At 41.8% G+C, this 21,483-nt stretch overlaps 1 protein-coding gene across 5 annotated transcripts in view; it reads left to right on the top strand.

Annotated features, from left to right (window-relative positions):
• Nucleotides 1–21,282, top strand: part of ESRP1 (epithelial splicing regulatory protein 1) — a 30,794-nt gene extending 9,512 nt beyond the window's left edge. Inside the window, exons 5-15 of one of the 5 annotated variants that reach the window (XM_015855981.3) lie at nt 754–852; nt 949–1,003; nt 2,868–2,978; nt 3,067–3,199; nt 3,288–3,330; nt 4,497–4,798; nt 6,362–6,580; nt 8,487–8,685; nt 10,499–10,667; nt 18,700–18,805; nt 20,200–21,282. In XM_015855981.3, coding sequence (XP_015711467.2) covers nt 754–852; nt 949–1,003; nt 2,868–2,978; nt 3,067–3,199; nt 3,288–3,330; nt 4,497–4,798; nt 6,362–6,580; nt 8,487–8,685; nt 10,499–10,667; nt 18,700–18,805; nt 20,200–20,259 — 1,496 coding nt within the window. In that variant the 3' untranslated portion in view covers nt 20,260–21,282. Of the gene's footprint in view, nt 1–753; nt 853–948; nt 1,004–2,867; nt 2,979–3,066; nt 3,200–3,287; nt 3,331–4,496; nt 4,799–6,361; nt 6,581–8,486; nt 8,686–10,498; nt 11,547–18,699; nt 18,806–19,652; nt 19,787–20,199 lie in introns of those variants that run through there. The other 4 variants (XM_015855982.3, XM_015855983.3, XM_015855984.3 and 1 more) reach the window with 4 other exon arrangements.
• The last annotated feature ends 201 nt before the right edge of the window (nt 21,283–21,483 follow it).

Here is a 21,483-nt window from a genome sequence, read left to right as displayed (position 1 = left end):
TAAGATTTGTATCTGGTCAGTCTACAGCCTAAGATAGAACATTTCCTGCTCCTTATTGGCAGGAGAGCTTATCTTTGCTGGGTTTTTTTTCTGATCTGAAGGGTTGTGGAAGACCTTGTGGATTGTCAGACTCTGGTTTGTCTCTTGGTTATCCACAATGGTGCACTCTAAGCTGATTTTATTTATGGTATTCCCAACACTGCTTAACAGCACAAAGCTCAGGCTGGAACTTCTAATAGGTGAGATTTAGACAAAGTGCTGCTTGTGAATTTTATCAGAGTGGTAACACATTTACTCTACTTTAGGTAGACTACTCAATCATTTAGGAAACATGTATTGTGTCTCCTTCAGTTTCTAGTAGATGGTTTGTTTTTCTTTCATCCCTGCATCTTCCCCAGGAGATTAAAGATGATCTTAATTAAAGAGGACAGGACACCAGTCTCTTCTGCATGCAAGAGTGTTTCTGTCTTTCAGATATACAAAATGCATGAGTGTATTAAATATGTATATCCTTATTATGGGGTCCCGTGTCCCCAGACGCTTCCTGGATTGACCTCACACTCCCGCAGGTGGCAGTAGTTAGATGCCAAGGCAGCAGCAAACCCGGTGCAGCTGATGCATCCCGGCAGGAAAATGGATTAAATCTTCCCCTGAGAAGCGACTTACCATTAAGATAATGTCAAAGCTTTCTGCTTTAGTAGGAGACCAATTTGAAATCTATCTGGTGATGATTGCCTTAACTCCAGCACAAAGATTTAAATATTGACAAGAACAGTTCAGCACTCGCCTATGGAGCCTCTCGAGTTGAAGATATGGGGAACATTATTTTAACACTAATATCTGAACCATACAGTAAGTGTGATGAACTGGTCTTCTGTGTTGCTCGTTTCTTGCCTGCGTGTTTTGCCTGCTGCAGCATAAGGAAATAATTTGTACTGTGTTTCATAGATCACAGGTTTTCAGATCCAGAAAGAGTGAACTACAAATTTGAAAGTGGCCCTTGGTATGTATCTTTTCCCTTTACTCTTTTATTTTTTAAACCAGACACTGCTTATATAAGTTGTACTTTTCTGTATTAATTATTTGTGAATAGCTGTTGTTGTTTTTTGCTTATTCTGTCACTGCTGTGGGAATAAATTAGATGTTTTAAGTGGGGAAGGGAATTGAGAACTGCATCAGATGTAGGACTGAAGCCTGGAAGGAAACAGTTGCTTTTCAGGTGCTGGCACTTCTGATAAGTGCATATAATGGATGTTGAGTGTGCTGTGCTGTTAACAAGGAACTTAAGCGTTTTTTCAGGGGTAACCCTATTACTATTAACTCTTGCACTTTTCCTGCAGTTTGCTTCACAGTTGCTGAATACACATCATCATGACTTTTTCTTGTGTAGGAAGGGTGCATTTCCATGAAGACACATTGCCAAGCAATAGACTGCTAAGTAAATTGCTTGAGCTGCAATGATTGTCTTCTTCCCAGATATGTTTTAAACATAAAGCTTTATCTATGCCTGATGGCATTTAAAAAAAAAAAGATGTAATCATTCACTTCTATGTACAAATAAGGGTTTTTCCTCAGTGTTGCTGGATACTTGCTCTTGCAGTATGACAAGAGACCAATGTTAAACTGACGTTATTCAGATTCCCTTCTACTTACTTACCCCTTCCAGACTAATGAACTGCCATCAAACAAACTTTATGATATTGGCATTCTGAACCAAAGGAGGCAAGAGCAGAATGCAGCAATGCTGGCAGGAATTACCCAGTGAGATCAGTTCAGGCAACTTTTAGTTTTAGCACTGTTCTAAGTTTTTTTCCTTTCACTAATGAAATCCATTGATGAGGTCAAAGATTCTTGTCTTATTATGATAATACATGAAATAGAGGCTTTGTTTGAACTGCAAAGGCATGTCATAGTAAAAGGTAACAAATGCATCCTATTTGCACGAACACGTGTACTAATTGATTATTTTTTCTTAAGGCAGAATGTTCAGGTAGAGGATTGGGTGATATAAGCAGCAGTTTTGGACAGACATATATGGGAAAGGTCACCTGAGAACTTAATACAACCTTAAATATGGCCCTCCTGCAGCAGTGCACAGCACAGCCCTCTCGCATGAGGGCAGGCAGCTGCACCATCAGTCCTATGGACTCCCTGTGGCAGCCTGTCCCTCCAATAGCCAGAAAGGCGGCTGTGGGTAGCTGTCAGTGTTTTGTTCTACATGGCATTTTGAACATGCAAGAGAACAAAAGAGGCTGTGGTAATGACCAATTAAATCTGGATCTGTGTGACTGAGCTATTCCTATGCTAAGCAGCCAGCCTAGCCTGTGGCTATGTTGGTCTCCAGTAGCACAGCAGTGGCCCAAACACAGAATGTTAAAGGCTAAACGCCTCGGGCAGGAGTCCCCAGCCTAAGTAAAATCCCAACCAAATCCAGTCTTAGTCTGTGACTGGCTCTTGCACACCATCAGACGCTAGCTTTGCTTATGTCTACCTGCTCTGTTTCAGTCTCCAGTTAGCCGGGATTAGCAGAGCAAGGATTTCACTTTGTTGTACTACTAACCTTGTTTGACTAGCAGGGAAGCACAGCATATCAGTATGTCATGAGGGGAGAGTGAATTGGAGTATGCTCAGGGAAAGGAGAGCTGAAGGAGCATGTGTGGTGCAGTGCAGAGGGTAGATGGGAAAGAGGCAGCTTGGCAGAGCTTGCCGTTCGCTGTGACTTTGTCATGGATCTAAGCCTTGGCAGTACCTTCCCCTCAGCCAGCAGACGGAAGCTTGTTGCTGGAGTGCAGGTGACGGGCAGTGGCTTGTGTTTGAGATGGATGCTGAAGCCCTCTCTACTTTGTTTCTTCTCTTGGTGCCTGCAGCAGCAAGATGGAGCTTGTGGACGACAACGCTGTCATCCGAGCAAGAGGGCTCCCTTGGCAGTCATCTGACCAGGACATAGCAAAGTTCTTCAAAGGCTTAAATATTGCCAAGTTAGTAGCAGAGACCCTACCTCTACCTCTGTAGTGCTTCACCTGCCTTAGTCATGGAGTGGTTATGTCTTCAACTTAAATCTTGCAGGGGAGGTGCTGCGCTCTGCCTCAATGCCCAAGGGAGGAGGAATGGGGAGGCTCTCGTCAGGTTTGTGAATGAAGAGCATAGAGATCTGGCACTGCAAAGACACAAGCATCACATGGGAAACCGATACATTGAGGTATGAACCGCTTGCTCTGAGGTCCTCTTCTCAGCAGGAGTGCAAACTGCATGTCAATCACATGTTCTCTCTTCTTCCCTTTCATTAGGTATACAAGGCAACAGGTGAAGATTTCCTGAAAATTGCAGGAGGTAATGTTTAAGGGATGAGAAGGAGGGGGTTTGTTCTATCAGCATCTGCAATTAACTTGGAGTTTTAAATTGCTCTTCTTGGATATAGTCTTTTGTTTCCTTTCGCTAACCAAGCTAGGTGGTTGGTGTGTATCTGCTAGCAGTCCAAGTTGCTCCATGACTTACCTGCCCACCTTTCTCTCTTCCACACTCTTGCCATTTTCAAGCAGCCCATCACATAGGGATTTGATCTGTCAAGATGATCTTAATGAGTTTTGTTTGGCAGGTCCTGTCATTTAGGAAGAAAGCCTAAATGTTTTTGGCTGCTGAAAACAAAAACATGAGTAGTCTTTCAAAACAATATGACTGCTGTTGCTTAGGAGACTTGCATGTAAAAGCAAACAGATACCACAGTGTAAGTAACAAGGGACTTAGGGAACTGATTTTCTTCAAATCAAACCATTGCTTTTAAATAACAGGGGAATTCAGGGGGACAGACTACTCTCCCCCTTTTTTATTACAATCAGAGAATGTGAGTTAAGACTGGATAAGCTGTTATGTATCAGCAGTACTGCCTTAAGAGCTTTTTGGTTCCTAACAGGTTTATAAATGACTAACTGAATACCTAAGGTGAAGGTTTTGGAATGAGAGAGGTTAAATTGTTGAATAGATGCCTATTTGATAGGTTTGGTAACAGTTACACCAGTCAAAGTAAAGACAAAGTTGGGAAAATAGTACATGTCTGGCATGAGTTAATTCTGTGTATCAGCTTTACAGAATGAATGAGCGGTAACTGAAAGGACTGTTATTAAGGTACAGAGTTGGTTAGCAGGTGGTTTCAGATAGGGCAGTGTAGACTTTTAACTGTGAACGTCACCGGTCTTCTAATGATAGTGAAAGTAGAATTGTAGAGTTTGACTATTTTCTCAGGAATGGATGACATTCCTTCAGCATGCCCTTCCAGCCTTCTTTCCCAGCACGATAGTCTGGGTACTTGATTGCAGCTTATTGTGGCTTCGGTGCGTGCCAGAGGTCTAAGTTAAAAAGGTGAGGTGCACAGAGGCACTATTCATGAAGAAAGGATTCTGCAGGGAGGAGGAGGTAGCTGTGCCAGACTTACTCGGGGTTTTATATGGCTGCCAAGACTTAAGTGCTTCTGTGTGTTTTGTTGTTTTTTCTTGCTAAAGGCACTTCCAATGAGGTTGCACAGTTCTTATCAAAAGAAAACCAAGTGATAGTCAGGATGCGAGGTCTTCCTTTCAACGTGACAACAGAAGAAGTACTAGCGTTCTTTGGCCAGCATTGCCCTGTAACAGGAGGGAAGGAGGGAGTCCTATTCGTCACATACCCTGACAGCAGGCCAACAGGGGATGCCTTTGTGTTGTTTGCTTGTGAGGAATATGCACAGAATGCACTGAAAAAGCATAAGGACTTGCTTGGAAAAAGGTACATTGAACTCTTCAGGAGCACTGCAGCAGAAGTTCAGCAGGTAGGTGAAAATCTTGCAGACACCTTCTTGTATTCCAGCCTCCTATACTGAGTAGCATCAGCAAATACTGCTGGGCCATGACTGAAAGCTCTTTTCCCTCTTCTCTTACTTCTGACAAGTGCTGGAACACATGTGGTCACTAATACTTACAGATACATACATACACACGCATGTGCCAATATAGATAGATAGATAGATCCTTGATTTTGGCTTCTGATAGACTTGCAAGCAGCAGTTATACGTAATTGCAGATTTTCTGTTAAGTTCACTTAGCCCTATTCAAAAGAAGTGCTAGCAACAATTATTGATCTAAAAGTCACCAGCACAGAAAAACAGAGCATTTTGATCTTGTTGTCTTCGAAAGAACAACATGTCAAGAACATTTCAAGCTGTCTCCCATGACAGCTGTCAGCCATCTCTTGACAGCACCAGCTACCTGGCAGAGGGTGGCAGAGTTGTATGAAATTGGGCTTGAGAAGTGCCTCCTGCCATTCGCTTAGCTTGATGGACCATTGATTACGCTGTCAAGGGGAGGAAATAGGGCTAAGAGGACTGTGTGCTTCAAAGAACTTAGAGATTAGGCTGATGTCACTATTGTTCATGATGCAAGCCATAGCCTAGCAGTAGTCATTTCATTGTAACCAAGCAATGACACAGCTCTTCACCCCCAAATATGCAGAGACTTCGGTGCCTTGCTTGGAGGATGACACTAACAGTGAGAAAACATTAGCTGCAGCTCTTGTTATTGTGTTTTCCTTGAGTGTTCCCCCAATTCCTTTGTTTAGCAAAGCCATCTGATACACATAGAATCATAGAATTACCCAGATTGGAAAAGACCTTGAAGATCATCAAATCCAACTGCAGCCTAACCATAGTACCCTAACTCTAACAACCCTCCGCTAAATCTTATCCCTGAGCACCACATCCAAACGGCTCTTAAACGCATCCAGGGATGGCGATTCAACCATCTCCCTGGGGAGCCTATTCCAGTGAATACATGAAAATATAAATTGATATTTCTGTTATTCAGCGATAGCTAAAGGGAAGTAATGGAGTAGGTGGTGAATACATGACAGGGCAGGATTTCTACTGATCAGATTACCTAAGGAAAAATCAGAGTGCGACTCTCGTTTCAAATTCTGTGACTCAGTAACATAAGCCTGCTTGGTAGTAAAATATGCTTCTAGTTTGGAGATTATCCTAATGCTTAGCAGAGGAGAAACGTTGGGTAGAAGTGGCCCCGTATAGCTAGTAAAATATTTTCAGATATCTTTCCTGATAAAAACACAGTGGAAACGTAGGCTCTGTGTTCTATGGGATCTTTTGAGACTTGTGTTACAGTTCAAGCAAATTCTTCAGAATAAGCTGACTCTTCCTAAGATATACTGCAAAATGCTTCAGTTCTAACCTGCTTACTGCTGCCATTTAAGCCCAGAAAATGCCTCACATTTTGCTTAAAAATACTTCCCAGACTAAAAATAGATGGGATGGATGTTGCATTCAGTTGCTGTGAGTTGAAGAATAAGCAAGGCTTTCTGTAACCTTTGTTTCTGTCTTGCACAGGTGCTGAATAGGTACTCTTCCACACCTCTCATTCCACTCCCAACACCTCCTATTCTTCCAGTATTACCTCAGCAATTTGTGCCTCCAACTAATGTCAGAGACTGCATACGTTTGCGTGGACTTCCCTATGCTGCCACTATTGAGGACATCCTGGAGTTCTTGGGGGAGTTCTCTACAGACATTCGGACCCATGGCGTTCACATGGTGCTAAATCACCAGGTTGGTAGGTGCCTTATTGCTGGTTGGATACATGAACAGGCTCGGCATCATCACCAGTAGGGGAGAGCTTTTGGGACTGTCACCAATGACATTAATTTGCCTTGCTTCTAAAAGTGTACTGATAATGGATGAGTATATTTGAACCATGCTCTAACAGCTGCTGTGTTTTCTGTAGAGTGGTTTCTATCAGTGAGATCCATGTGTCTAAAAGCTAAGCCACAGTTTCTTAATATGAGGGGAGAGAGAGGTGTTCTCATAGCACTGACTGTGATCCTGCACTGTTGGAGGCTTGAACTGGAGAGCCCTGCTCAACAGGGTGCTTAATTCCCATTGAGAAAGGTGTAACTTCAAAGCAAAACTGTGGTCAGTGTTACCTTCCAAAAGAGAGATTTGCCCCTGCTTTGGTGAACACTGTGCCTCAGGTAATGCATGAGTGACTGCGGTCTTCTAGAGGTGCAAGGATTTCCTATGGCACGAGTCCTTAAGCTTAGCTGAACCTTCTCATCTCCTGAACTGTGGTGTTACTTCCCTTAAATGGCTAAGGCCAAGTACACAGATTAACAGCTCTCTGCTCTGTATAGTTAGTCAGATATTTGCCATTGTTTGCTGGAGGCAATTTCTACCGAAACCTTTTAGACAAAGGCACATGTTATCTCCTTGTCCATCTGTGTAGTTTTTTGACTTAAGGGGAGAAGAAGGCAAATTGTCATACATGCTCCACAGAGATGCCTTGAATGGTTGTACTGATTACTGTGATGTAGAAAATGGTTCTAAAACTGCTTTGAGCAACGCTAAGACTACACTGAAAATGCAAAATGGTTTCTCTTCCTGGGGTGAAGCTTCTATATTTGAGAAGCTCAGGAAGAGAGTGAGGGCTACAGTGACTGCAGTACCTCTCTATCTTAAGATTTCTGTGTCTTTGAGAACTTGACTTAATCATAGGCTAGCCAAGACTGGATAAGATAAGGGATAAGCAGGGCTGGGGGAGCAAATAAGATGCAGATGCTAAAGCACAAGTAATGGTTTCTCCAAGCATCAACCCTTGAAATGATTAAAGAACCTGGAGGAAGAAACTGGATTGTGTGTATAGACCTGTGGGCTATCCATCATCCCTGCCCAAAGCTATCAGACATTTATTTTCTTTCCAGTTACCCAACTACTTGATTATTATCATTCTGAATATTCTATCTATTCCTGCTATCCCTGTTTCTGATGAAAGAGTCAGAACCAAGTATGTAAAGGATGGTGATATGGTCATTGTTCCCTCAGAAGTGAGGACTGGCCCAGAACTTAAGTCAGAACAGACTTCAGAGCTTTACCTCTGGTTTTGGCTACTTAGAGATAGCAGCAGTATGTGGCTCAAGTGATTCCTTGTTTATCTCACTCAGCTGTTTCTAAAGATGTACTTTTTCTTCCACGTAAGCTCACACCAAGCCTATCTAATTGATTAGGCTTCAGATAGTGCCATTGCAAAGTATTCTGGCCCATACTGGCCTTAATTTTATATATATGTGTGTGTGTGTGTGTATACATATACATATATATACACACACTATATATAAACTATATATATATATAGTTTAGTACTTGACTGTATTTGTTTTCTCAGTTAAGTTAGCACAAGAAGGAAGAAAGAACATGAGATGCAGTGGGCGGATCAGGATTCCCCTGTAATAGCGGGGAACCTCAGGGAGCATTTAAACACAGTGATAGGTGTAGGAGTCTGTAGGGATGCCTGGTTGTGCTTAACTCTGTACACAAATATTTCTATGATTGAACACTGCTTTGTTGTTGTGTTTTTGGTTGGTTTTTTTTTTTGTTTTTTTGTTTTTAATAACAGCAGAAATCATTAAGTTGCTAATCCATGGGAGCTCCAGAAACATCTCCTTATCTGTCTTGTTTGCAGGGACGCCCATCGGGAGATGCTTTTATTCAGATGAAATCTGCAGACCGAGCTTTTCTGGCTGCACAGAAGTGTCATAAGAAGACTATGAAGGACAGATACGTTGAAGTCTTTCAGTGTTCTGCTGAGGAGATGAACTTTGTGTTAATGGGGGGCACTTTAAATCGAAATGGCTTGTCCCCACCACCATGTAAGTTACCATGTAAGTTTTGCACGGGTCTTGCCAATGCTCTACGCTGTGTGTGGGTAGGTGTTGGAGCAGCTTTCTTGATTCTGATTCTCTTTCTTGGAAAAGAGTCTCAGATGGGGGTGGTAAAATAAGGCCACTCCATCTAAAATCAGCAGCAGCTTGCATTCACTTTTCCCTTTGGTTGTGGATTACTATGATTGAAGAACTACTTTAATGTTCTTCTTGTTTTTCTAATAGTAGACTTACCTTGCCCTTCTTGAAACTTAAACTGGCCAGAGTGAGCCATGCCAATGGAAAAAAATAATTTGACTGCCTAGGGCTTAAAGAAGTTTCCCATTTAAGCTGGTTTGTATTTACTTTTTTTATCACGGTGAAAGTGTCAAGTAAGTCTTTGCCCTTTCGCTCTCAAAACTTAATTTATGAAGCCATTGGTAAGGCTCTCCTTTGGACTTAACCTTGTGTTCTACATACCACTACTGGCTGAACTCTTCTTTAGCTTTCTGTTGCTCATACAAAACTGAGTTGCCTGTGTGGAAGATAAATACACTTAGTTTTGGCCTCAGATAATTGCAGGAATTGTATTTCATGTATAGTTATGCTCTCCAGAGCTATTGGGGTGATCTAGACAAACATTTGGGGACAGTGCTTTAAGAACTTAAGGGTTTATGTATGCCATATAAATCTGAGCCTATGGGAGAAATTATCTTGGAAGCATTGTATTATAAATGGCAAGGCAGTTGGGTAGAAGCTTTCTCTTTCTCTCCTTCCATGCAGAAGCATTACTGGTGACTGTGCCTTTTCTAAGAAACATTTTTTAACCCTGGATAGTCAGAGCAGCTAATCTGATAGTGAGCTTCCTGGGTGTGGTTTGTCTTGAGCTGTGAACAGACCTTCAGCTAATCATTAGGAGTCAAGCTTTACAATCTACCAGCACTTCTTGCAATGCGAGTATCCAAGGAGGGATCTGCAGTATGCAGCCCTGTATGTGGCAGGTATTCTGGATGGGAATTCGAAGCTTCTCCTGAGATTCATTGAATGGGTTACTAAACAGAAGTCCCAAAGTTTGGGGGCTCTTAGATAGTAGTGTTCCCATTTCTAGTTACAATGCAAGTGATTATGGTTTTCTTTTCCCCCCCATCCCACAGTACAGTGAGATGCTGACTGTTGCTTTAAAATAAGCTTCTGTCTGTTATTCAAGGCTGTTTGACCTTCACTATTATGGTACTGGAAAGAGGGGAGGAAAAGGGAGGAAGGAGGAGAGTGAACTCTTGGCTGTGAGGTCTCAGTGCCTTTCCTCCTGCTGAAACAAAGTGCTGTTGCTGTTTTTAATATTCAGTATAAAAATGAATAATGTGAGAAACTGCAAAGCCATGACTTTTCCCACTCTACTGTTGTCAAAGACAGCTGTTTGGGGATAGGAAGTATCAGGATGAAATGATGTCCTCTGCACTGTGGGCATTAGGCACATCTTAGGCATTGCAGTTTTCTTCTTACAGTGGAGAACTGTCTCACTTCGCTGGAGACTATGCTAAAATCTGAGCCTAAACAAGAAAAACTGCTCTCCTTCTCATAAACAGACCCAACTCCCAGAGCAAGAGGTGGCTTTTTTGTGTCTTACTTTTGCTTCTGACAAGGGAATGAAAGTGCACGCCTTGGTCCTGGAGCCAGGCCCATATCAGTGCCCCAGATTTATTTTCTGTGATGAGCAGGAAAATGAGGAACTTGTGAAAGCTCTTCACTTAGCACAGATTTGCTGAGCTAATGAAAGTCATATATATGCTGGAATTTGAAAGGTCTTAATCTGTTCTCCATTTGTCTGCTTTAGGCCTTTCACCTCCTTCTTACTCCTTTCCGGCTCCTTCTGCAGTTGTGCCAACAGAAGCTGCTCTATATCAACCATCTGTACTTCTGAACCCGCGGACATTCCAGCCCTCCACAGCGTACTACCCTGCTGGCGCTCAGCTCTTCATGAACTACACAGCCTACTACCCCAGGTAAAACAGAGGAGAAATCAAGCAGGAACAAAGAAGTCTTTTTGCAGCAAACGCACGAAACTCAGAAAAGAACATTGTCTGTTATGCTAAAGGCTTGTGCTACTGAGATCAGCTTGTTCAGTATCTTGTTCAGGGAAACAACTTCAGGCTATGTAGGACTTTCCCAAGTTTTAGAGTATTTCAGGTTGTGATGATTACTTTTATAAAATGTAAGTCACATGGTTATAATGGGAATTTATTTTTGATGTGCCTCTTCAATTTGTTCGCATTGTTCCACCCTCTGTGTGTGTGGGAGTTGATGTGTGCAGTTTGCCTTCTCATGTCCATAAAGAAATCCTTGGCCCCTTTTCAGAAGGGGTGGATTGGGATCTGCCCTCATAACTTTTTCTGCCTCTTTGTTTTTGTAATAAAGTACAATTTGACCTTCATTGTGAAAATTCTCTTGTTTAGTTATTTATGAAATTATTGCTTTGAAGCATATGTGTATAAAATGCATATGTGAGGCATATGTGCCTTGAAGCATACATTCCTGACCCCATGAACACCTCGTACAAAGGGCTTTTGGCTCTTCTGGAGATGTTAGCTGCTTTCTGCAGAACAGACTCTTTGTGATGCTTATTCTCTGCAGTCATTAAAGAATCATGTTCCCTATAAGCCATATAAAACACTCATCTGTCAGAGAACTTGATAAAGAACCCTAAGTTTTCTATAGGGTTCTGAGAAGAGCTTTTTACCTCTGGAAGAGGGTCCAAATAACTACTTTTGAAGTTCTTGACCAGTATGGGCTCTGTAGTACCTGTAAGATAAACTACTTTAAGCTAAACCAGTATGTCTGTGAGCTGCCTGTTTGTTCATTAAAATGTTTTCTGCACTCATGCATTAATTTTGTGATGCTTTCTTGACTGTCCTGTGGTTATGACTTGTTACCAAACTCAGCCTCTTTAAGATCAAGAAAAATAAAATTCCAAAACTTGCACTGGCAATAGAAAACACGTTTCTCAATAATAGCTCTGTATGTCAAGTGGTAGTTTGGGGTGACTTCAGTCTATTGTGTTTCTTATGGTGACTACAGACTTAGCACCAATACCTACGGAGACCTCACACTGAGTGGGACCCCATGCGAGTCCCATTGCTGGCTGCTTGGGCTGCTGGTTATGTTGGTTATAGTCTGATCAATACCAAGTGGAAATATCCTTTTTATGTCCTTAACTAACTGATAGTTTCCAAATAGTTTTATAGCGCTATGTAGTAATTCTTACGGAAATTAGAAGTATCTTTCTTCTTTGTATTATTCTCTCAAATGAAAAGATTACTGGAGTGAACTGGGATGCTTCCTATTTCATGACATCTGTTTGTGATCTGGAAATCATTTTTTCTGTCTAGAGTAAATATTTGATGTACAGACAATTTGTATATGACTCTCGTAGTAGCAATCCCTTGTAGCTGGTAACTTCCTAGAGAAAGCAATTCTTATTGGTTTATTTTTAATGCACATTCTCATGCTATATAAAGAGTGCAATAAGTAATCCATTCCCTTTTGTGTAGCAATTGGAATTTGTAAATGGATTTTTCTGGTTCTGAAGTTTAATTCTTCAAAAGTTAAACGTGCAGCAGTGAGGAATGGAGTATCCTCTGTAGTAAGTGGTGCATTTAAATGCATGTACATGGCAAGGCAATACGGAACTGGTGTCTAATGATCAGACAATGGTTCATAAATCTGCCTAGTGAATATTTATAGCAATAAGGGAAGTTTCTCTGACTTGCTGCCAAAAGGTTCTGCAGCTTGTGTTTTGCAGATTTGCAGGTCAGATTGCTTTATAACAGCCAGTTCCCTTCCCTATGCAGTCATCAGTGGAGTTGGTGTGGGGGAAGGATTGTTTTGGTTTTTCTGTCTATTGGAAACCACTGAAACTCTCAGACTATTCTTAACTTTGGTGATAAAACACAAGAATGTAAAGAAATGGATGCTTTTTGTGCTAGTAAGAGCTTTGGTGAGCTACTAATGAAAAGGAGGGAGAGCAAGTTATTCTGAATCCATCAGTATATATATATATATATATATATATATATATATATATATATGTTCATATATATGAACAGAATATCTCTGTTCAGCTTGTAATTTTATCTAACAACATGTTCTGACAGCAAAGTTATGGTCACTATTGCTGTCTATTCCCAGGCTTCTGAGGGGTTCATGGGAGGGATGGGTTTCTTCCTTTACCTAATCCTGGACAAACAGGTATATAGAAATCTGTGAATGGCTGCATTGCGTGGCAACTGTTAGCAGGTGTGTGTAAACCTCACCATACAGCAAATTGAAAGTTAAAGCTATAAGCTTTGAAACAAGCTTAAGTTTTCGTGCATTTACTCAGTTCTAATTCCATTTTGATCAGTCTTAAGCAGTGCCTTTAAAATCTCAAGTTGCCATCAAAATGCTTAATTGCAGGAACGTGTTTTATTGCTTAAAATGAATAGTTGAAGAGTGAGGCAGTTGATGTTCAGTAAGTAGTGTGCTCATGAGTCTCATAACTATAAAATGTTCTGGAGGCTGAAAACTGGTGTGGGTTCAAGCAAATGGAATAAACTCAAGGGTAGGTGAATGTGCAGAAATGGCATCTGGCTCAGGAAGTCTCTTGAACTCGAGGTAACTGGAAGAATGTTCTTATGCTTGGTGTCCTGTGGTAAATGTGTGTGCTATTTAACTAAGTTGGGAAGGTCAGCTTATTTGTTAGCATTTTTGAAGTACTGTTTGTTTGAAGGAGAGATTGTTTCTGCTTTTGAGCACAGTGAGCTCTCATAACAAATATATGATTGTATCCAGACATGTTAAGTTAAATAACAGGGAAATAACGCTTTAACCCCATATATGTACAGCTCTGTCCATTGCAGTGATTTTAATTAGTGTCTTTGTATGTGGTAGAGAGACATGATTCTGGTACTTCCTACATGAGGAAATTCAAGGTTATATGGTGGTCTACCTCCACGTTCTCTTGCTATGGATTGTTTTTAATCTATTTGCTAATTGTTGCATGCCTCCATAGACATCATTTTCACCTGTAGATCTCAGTCAGGCTGTCTCAATGTCTGAAAGGCAGCAGAATCCTAATGCCTCGATCGATGGTTATCTTCCTTCCAAGAAGATTGAGTTATCTTTAGAAACAAAACCAAAACAAACAAAAACCCTCAAAATTCACAACACTTTAAAATAGCTGGAAGCAGTATCAGAGATCAGTGTATACCAACATGGCTGTCAGTGGTTGTTCTTAAGGATGTGAGCTCCTTTTGTTCATGGAATACACTGAATGTGTTAATGTTCAGTCAGCAGTTCTTACTGTCATCTTCTGACCCGTTCTCTGCTATCTAGTAAAACATTCATGTTATTGGGGGTCATTATTTTCTATTAAAACACTTATGCAAGATATGTGAGGAGACTGATTTGAGGGCAGCTTGTCCTTTTGCATGTTTATAATATGTTCATTGTTGTGAGTGATGCTTTTCCCTTGTGCCTTGAGGTACCTACATCATCCATGCAGGTGGCTGTGTTTTGTTTTCTTTTTTTTAATCTTCACTGGTGGTGGCAATGTAATTTCAGGTAACTCAGAACACAGATGTTGCTGAATGCTTCTCTTTATGGCCTCAAGTTGCACCAGGGCAAGTTTAGGTTGGATGTTAGGAAGAACTTCTTTACAAGAAGGGGTAGTTATGTACTGGAATAGGCTCCCCAGGGAGGTGGTTGAATCGCCATCCCTGGGTGTGTTTAAGAGCCGTTTGGATGTGGTGCTCAGGAATATGATTTAGCGTAGGGTTTTTTGAGTTAGGGTACTGGTTAGGCTGTGGTTGGACTTGATGATCTTCAAGGTCTTTTCCAACCTGGGTAATTCTATGATTCTTTACACAGCAGCAGCCTTCTGCTGGGCCATGGGCTGCAGTTCCCAGTGCTGCTTAGGGCGAGCTGATGTAATTTTATGGCAACCAGCATGTCTGGGTCTGTTCCATTGCTGCTTGTTGTCACTCTGCTGCCTTGTGTGGATGGGATGTGGCTGGCTGGTTAGGTCTGTTGGGTTATCTGCTCAAGTGTTGAGAAGGCGTCTCTGCCTAAGGAGCTTTTGGTGTCTAGAGGTGGAGGTGTTTGTCTTGGAATGCAACTCCTTAGTACTGAAAGCTTTGCTTATAAAAATACAAGAGCAGCCTATGAGAACAGTGTGTGATATTTGTCTGCGATTAAAGGACAGTCACAGGGATTTAAACTTTTCTGTTTGATTAACAGATGACCTTATGATTTAGCACTCGTACTTCAGTATTTGTCAAGTTATATGGCTTTTCTTTCTTTAAATATGCATAAACATCCCAGTCTTAGAAAAGAATTATTGCGGTTATGTAAATGCTTTGCTATTAGTGTGTCTTGTTAGTTATTTGAGAACAAAGTACCAGGTTAAAACTGACAACTCTGGTGATGACATTGCAAAATGTGCTGGTTTCACCTCAGTCAAACTCTATGTGAATCACATTTAAGAAAAAAAAAAAGCTATACATTAAAGTTTTGTATCCTCCTGTTTTGGGGCTGTTTTCCAGTAATGAGCATTACAAGTATTATGCTGGAAGTTGGTGTATGCGCGTGCATTATAGCCATGATCTGTGCCAGCCCAAGAAGTAGTTGAAAATCCCTGTTGGTCACTGAAAAATATCCCCTTGTTGTAGGGTACCGGAGTGATCTATTTCCTCAGTTTGTTTGCTGCTTGCACGCTTCAGTACCACTGAAGTTGGGGGAAGTGTGTCACACCAGTAGACAGGTTCTACAGGTTGCTCTTCCCTGCCCGCTCTCTTTTCTTGTCTTTGTCAAAGCTTTATCTAATAGCGTTCCTCTGTGCAGTACAGTGAGGGAGGTGTTGTAAGACTTATCTGCAATACAGACCCTGGCCTACAGCATGGAAATTAATACAAACTGTCAGTCATAGCCTGATGTAAGGATATCCTCAGTATCTGTTGTCACAGAGCAGAAAATAGTTAATACTTAACAACCTGAACCCTTTTTCAGGGCTACAGAGAACAAAGCTGTAGGAGAGATCTACAAGGAGGGAGCTGAAACCAGTGGATTGCGCCTATGCATGTACCTGCTCCTAAGTGCAAATAGTGCTGGCATGTCTGTGTTTCTATCAACTGACCTGCCAAATAGTTGGCAGAGGTCTGCAAATCTGCTTGGTTATGCATGCTGACTGCTCCCAGCTCTCACCTACTTTCAATATAAATCAGAGCTTCTTTCTGGATATCATTATCTATTAAGCAAATGCACAAGGGCGGGGGAGGGGAGAGATAGGAAATCAAACAGGAGGGGCAGCGATCCTCAAAGTTTTTCCATAAGATTTTAGTGATGAATGTTCAGGATCCTTTGAGGCATATAAATGCTGTCTGAATGCCAGCATCAACATGTAAGAACTTGTTCTTGCACCTTGAACTGATTTCTAAAGCTTAATTGTGTTTTATTTTGAGAGTCCTTGGAGAGTACTACAATCTCAGAAATATTGATTTGGAAAAAATCCAATCTGGTTGTCGATTAGACCGAAGAAGAAAGATCAACCCACATGGAAAAAGGGCTGCATTGGGAAATGCTTCATATCATGTTTGACTTCAAGAACTTTATGGATATGAAAAGAGTTGATCTTGCATTGCATCATAATATAGTGACATTCAGCTATTAGGAATGGCTGTGGAAATCATCTCTGGCTCGGTATAAATGATGGCAGTATTTGCTTTTGGGCTTTGTTTAACTGATGAGTCACAGAATTGGATTGGAAAAGACATTAAAGACCATCCGTTTCCAACTCCCTGCTGTGTGCAGGGCTGCCCTCCACCTGTTCAGGCTGCCCAGAGCCCCATCCAACTGGCCTGGAGTGCTTCCATGGATGGGGCACCCACAGCTCTTTGGGCAGCAGCGCTAGTGCCTCACTGCCCTCTGAGGGTAAAATGTCCCTTACATCTGATTGAAGTGTTCCCTCTTCTAGTTTAAAACCATTTGTCACATCATTATCAGACTGTGACAGCTTAGAACAGGTACTCACTTACCTGTGATGCTATTAATGGCATCCTTTATCTGCTGCCTTTCTGTCTTGAGAGATCTCTGTTCCAGGTATTCCTCTGCTGTTCCTCCCAAAGGTTGACACCCTTCAGTTTGAGGAAATGCTAAAATGGCAAAAAGCAGTTCTGATGGTATCTTGTACTGGAACTCAGTGCTGATAGTGCTTTTAGCCCAACCTGTTACAGAAGGTGTTTGTGTCCAAGCTGGTGTTGTGAATTAGCAAGTGCTCTTAGAGTATTAGTACAAAGTCAGCACTGCCAGCAGCTGTGGAAAGCTCTCTCATTGGATGTGTTTGGCAGGCAGCTGGTGGAGAGCACTGTCCTGGAGCTTCCATCCCAATGATGGATGGGTACATCTGCCCATAGGTTTATCTCTTTTCTGTTTAACAGCATCTAAAATTTTGTGATTGTGTACAGCATGATAGGACAGTGAAGTCCAGAGCTGAATGGAGCACTGTTGGGCAGACTTATTTACTTATTTTCAATCCCTGTAATACCGTAAGGTGACCACTGAATCTTGTGTTTGAGAAGTTGTATAGTCTTACTGCATTTTACTGGAAATTAGCAGAGTTAATAGTACTATGGAAAAGACATAAAAGGAACCATTAGCACCAGGTCTTGCTTTGTGATAAACTTGTGCTGGAGAGTAGCATCTTCACATAAAATCTTAACTCCCCACGGCTGTTTTTCTGACGAAAAGTTCTAAAGTGATGTAGGTGATTGCGAATGTCCCCTATTGGCATGAGTCCACCTCTGCTACCTAGTGGAGCCCTCAGTGATGAATCATTGATGAAAGTACCCAGGAACACAATACTGTGGGAGTAAATGAGCGTTGTAAGTTGCTCCTATGGAAAACCAGCTTTTCTGCCTAGATGTGGTTAGTAATTCACTCTTGAAGAATTTGTGAGTCCTCACTTATATTTACTTGGTGAAACCTCTTGAAGACCTTTGCCTGAGGAGAAACCATGGCTGTTTGTAAGCTGTGTTCAGGAGCATCTCTTGTGTCGGAGCTGCTGGTTGTCATCTCTTGAGACTGAGCTGTCCACTCCAGCATAGTACTGAAGATGGCCAAGGAATTCACGAGCATTGGGAACTAAGGAGGGCAGGAAGCAGTAAGAACACATTTGCTTATAGATGTACCTAATGAAGGTACAGAAGAACTGGAGAAGACAAGGCAGTATAGGCTAACAGCACAGGACTCCCTTCTACTCCCCTAGGATTCATCACAGATGTAAGGAAATGAAGGACAGGCTGATAGTTCCTAGCAGAGACTTTTCCCATGCTATTTTTAGAGCCCTAGGTTTGGAGAACAAAAGTAGAGGTGATCTCAGAACTACTTTTACAGCGTGAAGGGGAGGGTGGACTAGTCCAAGTGGAAATGCTTCTGAAAATGGGAGGTGCTCAAAGACAAGCAGAGGAGACAGGAAAATAGTCAAGGTGGCCTTAAGCAAAAAAAGTATGAGGGTTTTTCCATGGTTTTCTTTCTTTTAATTCACTCTTTAATAATATATAGATGTTGTGGCATGTCCCAGTATTATCACAGTACTGAAGCAAACAGCCTTGGCTTGTGTCGACCCACCTAATAGCAAATGTGTTAACTTTAAACCTTTAGAGACCTGGAGAGTTTCTTGGCTCTGGTGGTTCAGGATCTGTGTTTGTGACTGAAGCCAGGGACTGGTTGTCGTGGCTGCTGGAGTCTGCACAGTTGCCTTGAAAAAGATACTGTGTGCACCCATGTGCTGAGCTGTTGGAGAGGCTACTTATCCCAGTGTGGTTTCTGTTGCTGAATGGCTCTTGATACCATGGTGATAGGCACATTACAAATGTCTAATTATGTAGCCTGAACTTTGATATCTGCCCAGAGCTTTAATAAAGGTTAAAGTAGTGCAGTCAGCTGCTAGCTCCATCCTGTACTAGTTTGGCTTCTGATTGCTTCTATCTTAACTTGTGTTTGTAGTATGCAGCAGAGGATGGACTTGTACGCACAAGTGATCCGGCCAGGAGAGTGTCCAAAGAATGGATTTGCATTTAAAGGTCCCAGCAGTTATCCTTCCTTAGAGAAGGTAAGGATAACAAACCCTATGAAGCAAGCTTGGGGGCATCATAAATGCTTGCTTCAGAAAGGCATTGTATTCAACATCACTTTTCATTTGCTGCTCTCAGAATATTGTTCTGTGCTAGGTCCAGAATGGCAACTGATTTGTAAGACCTTGGCTATGTTGAAGACACCTAAAAGGATTTTGACTGTTCCAGTGTTGTGGGTTGTTGCTTTGTGTACTTCCTAGGGCTCCAACTGCTTGCTGCCTTAAGATTTGGTGTTGGGGCTGAGAGCCTTGAGAAAGCTATTCAGAGACAGTGCAGCATGGGGATGTTAGTCTGCTAGTAGTGCACTGAAGCTTTTAGAAGCAGGATGTAGTGTTGATTAGATAGGAGCCGCTTTGCTTAGGTAGCTGCAAAGTCTAGTTCTAATCCTTGAACTTTAAACTCTATTGCTGTGAAACCGCAGCAATGGAATAGATGGTGTTTGTATAACTGGCAGCTACTTTCTTGCTTTCGTGAGCTTCCTGACAAGACCATTTCAGCCTTTCAAGCTCAGTTTACTTGATCCTCTGTATATGAGCAGTCAAAGGGTGAAGTCACCCAGAAAGCATTTGTGGAGGAAAACGCAAGTAGAACTGAAAAAGCAGCAAATAAAGCACTGTGTGTTTTGTTGTGCAGCAGTCTTAAGGGAGCATATGGAGGTATAATATAAACATACATACATATTAACATACAAAAATCCTTCTGTAATACCTAGCTTCTTAAAAATCATAGCCACAGACATGAGAAAATTGTCTTTTTTAGCATTTTTTCTTTACTCTCTTTGCCTTTTCCTTGAAAAATAGCAATAAAAGAGCCCTCCTTTTTCAGGCTTCTCTGACACAAGGGCAACTTCAGCCTCAGGCATAATCCACTTCTGGGCAACATCTTTACCTGCAGCTATCAGCTACTTGGAGACCTACAGAGTACACTGCAACATATCTGAGGACAAAAGTGACTGTCCTCAGTCAACAAGGTGTTTTTTGGCTGGGTTGATGAAGCTAGACCTCATCATACAACATCCCTACTATAGCTTGAGGCCATAGTTGGATGCTTACTAGCATCAATGTGATGGTGCACTGCATCCTATGCACACCTTGCTCTTTGTTCTGGATCTGGAAAGCTGTACCTGTTGAGAAAAGGGTTCATCTTTCAGGCAGTTTTCACCCAGTCCGGGTTGCTGAGTTTGAGGGAGGATGTTGGCATTGCCACTTTGGGGTCGGTGGTAACGCTGCATTCGATTTTCCACAAGTCTTTGGTTTTCAAACAGTGTGGCAGGAGTGGTTGAAATCTCAATGTATTTAACGTGAAAATCAAACTGAAAAATTCTTTGCTTTCAATCGTGGGGTTTGGTGACACGCAGCACTTTCTCATGCAGATTCCTCCGACTTTTCCGGTGGCTCAAAGAACTGCAGCAAGCCTAGAGTGGAGATCCTGATTATATTCCTTGGTTTGCCACTGCTCAAACTGGTTGTGCTCAAGAGAGAAGTCATCAGAAATGTGGACACTGTCATATGGACCTCTAAGACTTAGAGTTAGTGCTTGATTTTCACAGGTACACACATAGTCATCAGGTCACCAAGCCCTTCACTGAGAGCACAGATGCTGAACATGCACAACTCCTCGAGGTTTCTTGTTGAATAAATGAAGTATTAAGCTGTTCTTAATGTAGAAATAGTTTAGCCTGGACTTACAAACTCCAGTAAAAGATCCTTTGGGATATAAAAGAGCTTTTTAAACTAATCTTGCACAAACATCAAACTTCTTAAAATGTGTTTTTAAGAATAATTTTGTTTTTGATATTTTTATCAAATACTTTGCCTTGTACTTATTTGTCTCTGTGTGCGAGCGTGGTCTTTCGTCTTCTCCTGTTTAAGAGAAGGAACTGGGACCTGGTGTGAGGCCCAGCACCCAGCTTGTTTTAAGGAAGCATGGTTTATTTACATCCTTATTACACTGTTATGGGTATTGAAGAGTGGGGTCTGCTGCAGATGTTGAGCTTCACCTGGGTTCCTCTCCCTGCCATGCAACTCTTGCCCCCAGATGCCGTTGTGCTCTGCAGTGCCTGTGTGAGTGCTGGGGTGGGCTGTGTCCCTCTGCTTCATCTTCTGCAGCTACCTTCCCCCTAAAAGCACCAACGAAACAGAACCACCATCTCAGCAATCTAGATTTGTATTTTCTTCTGGGATGCTTCACGCTGTTAGAGTCTGATGTGTCTGAATACTTGTGCCCTTCCTTTAGGTTTTTGTAAGAGCTTAATGTTAAGAGTTGCTTAAATGGGCTTTTGTCTAATGCTGCTCTCTGTGGTTGATGGGCCAGTCTGCCTGACGTGATACAATGATAGTCGACCAGGAACAGTACAATCTTGTTTTAATACTGTGTTAAAAAGATAAGAGAATTCCATCACAAGTTGTTTTCTACTAAAGCAACACCTAAATAAATAAACTCTAAGTAAAATTTAGAGTTCGATTTTCTTAAGCAGAGTTCCTATAACTCCCACCTAATGTTTTATTCTTCTATTGGCACTTTTGCACGAGGAGTGATGGAAAGAGGGCAGCCTCCACTGTAGCCCCTCACTCCAGCAGCCATGCAGGGCTGCGGGTGCTCCTTGGGGCATGCTGGTGGTGCCATGCTGCACTGAGGGCCTAGAAACATCCCATTG

This window comes from Coturnix japonica, chromosome 2 (assembly GCF_054131305.1).
Source record: "Coturnix japonica strain WE chromosome 2, WE-NBRP24, whole genome shotgun sequence".
In the NCBI taxonomy this organism is placed as follows: Eukaryota; Metazoa; Chordata; class Aves; order Galliformes; family Phasianidae; genus Coturnix; species Coturnix japonica.
This window is presented reverse-complemented; position numbering and strand designations above follow the sequence as displayed.